General features: G+C 45.8%; 1 protein-coding gene across 26 annotated transcripts in view; it reads left to right on the forward strand.

Moving 5' to 3' along the window:
• ttn.1 (titin, tandem duplicate 1) overlaps positions 1 to 6,161 on the forward strand; it is a 188,754-nt gene that overhangs the window by 137,235 nt on the left and 45,358 nt on the right. For all 26 annotated transcript variants that reach the window (XM_083921679.1, XM_083921699.1, XM_083921701.1 and 23 more), the window contains 14 exons: positions 113 to 400; positions 516 to 818; positions 1,006 to 1,308; positions 1,429 to 1,734; positions 2,059 to 2,346; positions 2,509 to 2,799; positions 2,890 to 3,177; positions 3,286 to 3,568; positions 3,728 to 4,035; positions 4,129 to 4,233; positions 4,413 to 4,610; positions 4,717 to 5,013; positions 5,127 to 5,714; positions 5,847 to 6,149. In XM_083921679.1, the coding sequence (XP_083777805.1) occupies positions 113 to 400; positions 516 to 818; positions 1,006 to 1,308; positions 1,429 to 1,734; positions 2,059 to 2,346; positions 2,509 to 2,799; positions 2,890 to 3,177; positions 3,286 to 3,568; positions 3,728 to 4,035; positions 4,129 to 4,233; positions 4,413 to 4,610; positions 4,717 to 5,013; positions 5,127 to 5,714; positions 5,847 to 6,149 (4,149 nt within the window). The remainder of the gene's footprint in view (positions 1 to 112; positions 401 to 515; positions 819 to 1,005; positions 1,309 to 1,428; positions 1,735 to 2,058; positions 2,347 to 2,508; positions 2,800 to 2,889; positions 3,178 to 3,285; positions 3,569 to 3,727; positions 4,036 to 4,128; positions 4,234 to 4,412; positions 4,611 to 4,716; positions 5,014 to 5,126; positions 5,715 to 5,846; positions 6,150 to 6,161) is intronic.

Consider the following 6,161-nt stretch of genomic DNA (forward strand, 5'->3'; position numbering starts at 1 on the left):
AAACCAGTCCCTACAATAACCTTGACTATCATAGACTTGTGACTTTGAAAACTAAAAAGTCTGTCACAGATCGGAGCTATAACACTTCTTTATCTTGTCTGTACAAACACAGTTCCTCCAAGGGTGGAGCTCAATGCCAAGATGCAGAAGGGTTTGAAGGTGAAGGCCGGAGCAACAGTCCTCCTTGAGGCTGAGGTGTTCGGTAAGCCTATGCCCAGAGTGACGTGGAAGAGAGCCGATGACAGCCTGAAATCAGGTGAAGGCCAGATCATCACCCACCAGAGGAATCACTTCCAGCTGGAGATGACAGAAGTCACCAAGGAGCACACAGGAACCTATACCATCCTGGCTGAGAACGCCAGCGGCTCCAAGACCGCCGAAATCCAGGTCAACGTCCTGGGTGAGTTGTTTTATTGTTTCACTTATAATGTCTATTAAAACAGATATCAGAGTAATACTTTGAAAGACATGCTCTACTCAATTTGCTGATAATCCATTATTTTGTGTCTCCCCAGATGTGCCTGGCCCTCCCGCCAGTGCCAAATACACTGAAGTGTTTGCCACCAGTGTCAAGATGTCCTGGGAGTCTCCTCTGAAGGATGGCGGCGCTCCCATCACCAACTACATTGTGGACAAGCGAGAGACCAGCAGAGCCAACTGGGCCCAGGTCTCAGCCAAGATCAAGGGCGACGTCCTTGAGTTAAATGTGGAGAAACTAATTGAAGGTCATGAGTACCAGTTCAGAATCCGTGCTGAGAACACGTGGGGCGTTGGCGACCCCCTCGTCACCAAACCTGTCATCGCCCAGAACCCATATAGTAAGTCATTACTAGCCTTTTCTCTGGGTATTCCATGACAGTATCAGTAGTGTAGTGTAATAGGTAGTGAAGAACATTACCAATCAGTGCTACAGTTTGAATTAGGTCCAGATTTGGTTGCTTATTTCAAACTTGAAATATATTTTTAATATCTAAACTAAAACCTTGACTCTGTTGTCACTCCCAGCTGTCCCTGGTCCTTGTGAGGCCCCAGTGATCACCAACGTGGACAAAGATCGTATGACCGTGAGCTGGAAGGAGCCTGCCGATGATGGAAAATCCCCCATCCTGGGCTACATGCTGGAAAAGAAAGAAACCAAGGACCTGAACTGGATCAAGATGGCCAGGAAGCCCATGACAGAGAGGAGCCTGGAAATGACGGGCCTCACAGAGGGAGTCGAGTTTATGTTCCGAGTCAGTGCTGTCAACTTGGCAGGGATTGGCAAACCCAGTGAGCCCTCTGCAGGCGCCACTACACAGAGTCCTATCAGTAAGGCCCATTACCTCAAGAAAACTTTTGCATAGTTCTTAATGAATTAACAGATGTACTGTTTCTTGTAGAGATCAAGGACTATGTGTATGTAACCTTGGTAAACGTGCTCTTTCCCAGCTCCTCCCGGCCCTGTTGTGAACCCCAGTGTGACAGAAACTACCAACAGCACCATCTGCCTCACCTGGACTGCCCCTGCCAACAATGGCGGAAGCCCCATCATTGGATACTTGGTTGAGTGCAAGAAGACCGACACCACAGACTGGGTCCGCTGCAATGTTCCCAGGAACCTCCAGGAGACCAATTACATCATTCAGAACCTCATACACAAGGCAGAGTACCAGTGCCGTATCACTGCTGTCAACAAGGTTGGCTTCAGCGAGCCAGTGGAAGTGCCCGGCAAGCATATTGCCAAGGACATCATCAGTACGTATAATTAAAATTTCTTAAACTTCATTTATTTTGATTCTTTAGGACAGTGAGCATTAGTAAAACAAAGCAATTTCAACTTCAACAGGTATATAAGATACTACCTGGATTTTCCGGTTTTTATGACTGGCCCAAATCTGAAAAAATCTAATGCTAATGTTTGAATATAAGGGTCCTGATGGTCAGCAAAACGCTAGCATAGGTGTATTTTTCTCCATTTTCTTATACAACTTTAGGGCTTTGCAGTTTTAATAATACATCAATTAGACTCTTTCTTTACATTGTCACTCAAAAAACTATCCTCTGTGTGTGTTCATGCAGTTGCTCCTGAGGCAGATCTCAGTGCTGAGCTCAAGGAGGGCCTGGAGCTGCGCGCTGGCACTACCCTGAGGCTGTATGCCACCATCAAGGGCACCCCTACTCCCAAGGTCGCCTGGGACAAGATGAACAGCAACATCAAGAACCGGCAGGGCATTGTCATTAAATCAACCAAGACTGACACCTTGGTGATGGTGGAGAATGTCAACAGATATGATGCTGGCAAATACATGCTGAACCTGGAGAGCTTGGCTGGCATGAAGATGTACACTGTTGTTGTCAAGGTTCTTGGTGAGTTAATGCATTCATCTCCTTCGTTAGCATTGATTGTACTCTGTAGACTGACTGACTTGAGGTTATAGCCTCTCATGATTGGAATCACCAGAAACAGGAATATGTCCATGGTTCATATTTTAAGGGACACTCTTATCAAGTGTTATTGTATCTCTCCAGATACTCCCGGACCACCAGTCAACCTGATGGTGAAGGAGTCATCCAAGGACAGCGTCTCCATCTACTGGGACTCTCCTTTGATTAACGGTGGCTCTGAAATCACTCACTACATTGTGCAGAAGCGTGACACTGAGAGGAAGGCCTGGTCCCTCGTCTCCAGCGACTGTGCCAAGACATCATTTAAGGTGACAGACCTTGATGCTGGACGGTCCTACTGCTTCAGAGTGTCAGCAGTTAACCAGCTCGGTGTTGGAGAGCATTGCGAAACAGCTGACTCAGTCAGAGCATCTGGTGGGTTTGATGATTGAAGATTTTAGCATGTTCTTTTGTTTCATTTGTTCTTGCAAATTTACTCATCGCACTATTTTTTTGCTTTTCTAGAGGAGCCTGGGCCTGTCATGGACTTCAAAACTCTGCTGGCGACTAAGGACTCTTGCACTCTAAGCTGGAAGAAACCCCTTTCTGATGGTGGCAGCCGCATCATCTGCTACGTGCTGGAGGTTCTCAATGGTGATGACAAGTACAAGGAGCTAATGAGATCCAAGAACATGCAATACAGTGCCAAAGACCTAGTGGAGGACAGAGAGTACAACTACAGAGTCAAGGCTGTGAATGACTCAGGAGAGGGGGCTGCCAAGGAGCTGGCTGTGGTCGCCAAGGACCAGATCAGTAAGTGACTATCTACATATTTACAAAACTTACAGACAAAGGACTATTTGAGTAAAGGTGTGTAAAGGGTTTGAAGAGTTTTAAAATACTAATTTCTTCTCTCTGCAGTTCCTCCAAGCTGTGACTTGAGAGAGCTGCCCGACATGTGCTACATTGCCAAGGAGGGTACCAACGTCCGTCTGAAGATCCCAGTCAGTGGCAAACCTACACCCAAGGTCACCTGGAAGAAGGGAGATGACGAAGACCTGACAGACACTGGCAGAGTGTGCGCAGAGTCTACTGCAGTCAACACAACCCTCCTGATCAGGGACTGCCAGAGGAGTGATGCTTCCAAGTATACCATCCACTTGAGGAACAGCGCTGCAAGCAAGGAATCCACCATCTTTATCAGGTAGGAATCAAACTGTACCAGGACATTTTAGAGAATATGAAGAATATTTTTCTTCAAATCAGGCTATGCTAGTTTCAGTCATACCCATGCATTATTGGTTGTGTATAAATAAGTTACAAATGTAGAAAACATAGATTTTAATCCCACGTCTCTTTTCAGGGTGGTTGGTAAACCTGGCATCCCTATTGGACCCATTAAGTTCAAAGATGTTACCGCTGATGGTGCTACGCTGAAGTGGGTTGCTCCTAAGGATGATGGTGGCTCAGAGATCACAAACTACATCCTGGAAAAGCGGGACTTCATCACCAACATGTGGGTGACTGTGTCCTCCACTGTAGAGACCAATGCCATGAGGGTAACCGGTCTCCATGAGGGCACAGAGTACATCTTCAGAGTCTCTGCTGAGAACAAGTATGGCGTTGGAGAGGGACTCAAGTCAGAGTCTCTCATTGCGAAACATCCATTTAGTAAGTGGCTTTTACTGATATTTTAAAGGCTGAATGTTAAAGTGTTCACTTGAGCTTCTTCTGACTGTATAATCAATCGCTGTTTTTCTACAGATGTTCCTGATGCCCCGCCTCCACCTCAGATCATGAGTATGCGCTACAACTCTGCTTACTTGGCCTGGTCTGACCCTAGGAAGACTGGAGGATCTCCCATCACAGGTCCTGTCAGCTTGAACACTTATCCTATTACTAACCTATTGTCAAACATCTGTGTTTTTTTGTGTTATATTTATTGACATACATGTCTACTTATAAAACTTTGATATACTGTATACCGTATATGATGTGTATGTGGAATGTGAGCTTAATGTGAATTTTGTTTTTGGTACTACATTCAGGCTACTATGTCGAGTTTAAGGAGAGGAACAGTATGTTGTGGAAGAGGACAACCCCGACTGCCTTAAGGATGAGAGAACACAAGGTAACTGGGCTGACTGAAGGTCTGGAGTACGAGTTCAGAGTCATGGCAAACAACCTGGCTGGCACTGGCAGACCAAGTGCTCCCACAGATCCACAGGTGGCCCTGGATCCCATTGGTAAGTCTAAAAAGTGTGAGAGAAGTGGCTACAAAGTAAAAAAAAAAGTTAATAATTCTGCAAAATATGCAACAATGCCTTCATATTTTTATATCTGCATCATTAGATGCCCCTGGGAAACCTGATGTGATCAGCATCACCATAAGCACCGTGACCCTACAATGGACCGAGCCACAGTTCGATGGTGGCCATAGACTGACTGGCTACATAGTTGAGAGGCGTGACTTGCCCTCTAAGATCTGGGTTAAGGCCAACAGCGTGAATGTTGTGGACCCTGCATACACTGTAACCGATCTGCAGGAGGGCTGCAAATACGAGTTCAGAATTAGGGCGAAGAATTCTGCCGGAGCCCTTAGCCCGCCCTCCGAACAGACAGATACTATTATCTGCCGAGATGAATATGGTGAGATATAAAACTGCCACTATGATATTGTCTTACTCACATCTTAGTATAGTTTAAACGATTATCTTGGCATAATGCATGATTAATAAAGTTTTTCTTATTTTGTCCAACAGCTGCCCCAACCATTATAATCGACTCTCAAGTGATGGAGGGTCTTACTGTCCGAGCCGGCGATACTATTGTCATCAATGCTACAAGCATTTTAGGAAAACCGGCGCCAACCTCATGCTGGTCAAAGGGAGGGAAGTACTTTAAACCCTCCGATCTTGTTCATATTGAGACCACTGCAACTTCTTCTACTCTGTCCATCAAGTACGCCGGCAGGAAGGACTCTGGGGATTACATCATCACTGCCAGCAATCCCTTTGGTGTAAAGGAGGAAACCGTCAAGGTCACAGTTCTGGATGTTCCTGGTACTCCTGGACCCATTGAATGCAGTGGTGTGTCTTCTGAAAAGGTCACTCTTACCTGGACAGCTCCTACCGAAGACGGAGGCTCTCCTATTACTTATTACACCATAGAGAAGAGAGAGACCAGCCGCCTGCTCTGGACTATCCTGGAAGAGAAGGTCATTGACTGCCATTATGTGGCCAACAAGCTCATCCAAGGCAATGAGTACTTCTTCAGAGTTTCTGCTGTTAACCAGTACGGTGCCGGTGAGCCATCCCACTCTGAGGCAGTCAAGATGGTTGACAGATTTGGTATGTGAAGTTAATTCCTCACTTCCTCTTACATCCTACATTTATGCTCATATTTTTGATGATAAAATGTAGAATATAGAAGAATAAAGACTACTGAAATTCATGAATGTTTTCTTCTTTCTATGTGTGTAGGTCCTCCGGGTCCACCATCTAAACCAGAAGTTGAGAAAGTTGATGGACATTCAGCCACCGTGACCTGGAGGAGACCAGCTGAGGACGGAGGAAGTGACATCATTGGTTACTGTGTTGAGAAGAAGGAGAAAAAGGGGATGAGATGGGTCAGGGCGTCCAAGAAATCCATTTCTGAGCTCAGCTTTGAAGTCACCGGTCTTACTGAGGGCATAGAGTATGAATTCCGTGTTCTTGCTGAGAACCGAGCTGGCTATGGAGAGCCAAGTGAACCGTCTATGCCTATCAGAACAGTAATTGTTGCCTGTAAGTAAAAAA

This window comes from Echiichthys vipera (assembly GCF_963691815.1).
Source record: "Echiichthys vipera genome assembly, chromosome: 10".
NCBI lineage: Eukaryota > Metazoa > Chordata > Actinopteri > Perciformes > Trachinidae > Echiichthys > Echiichthys vipera.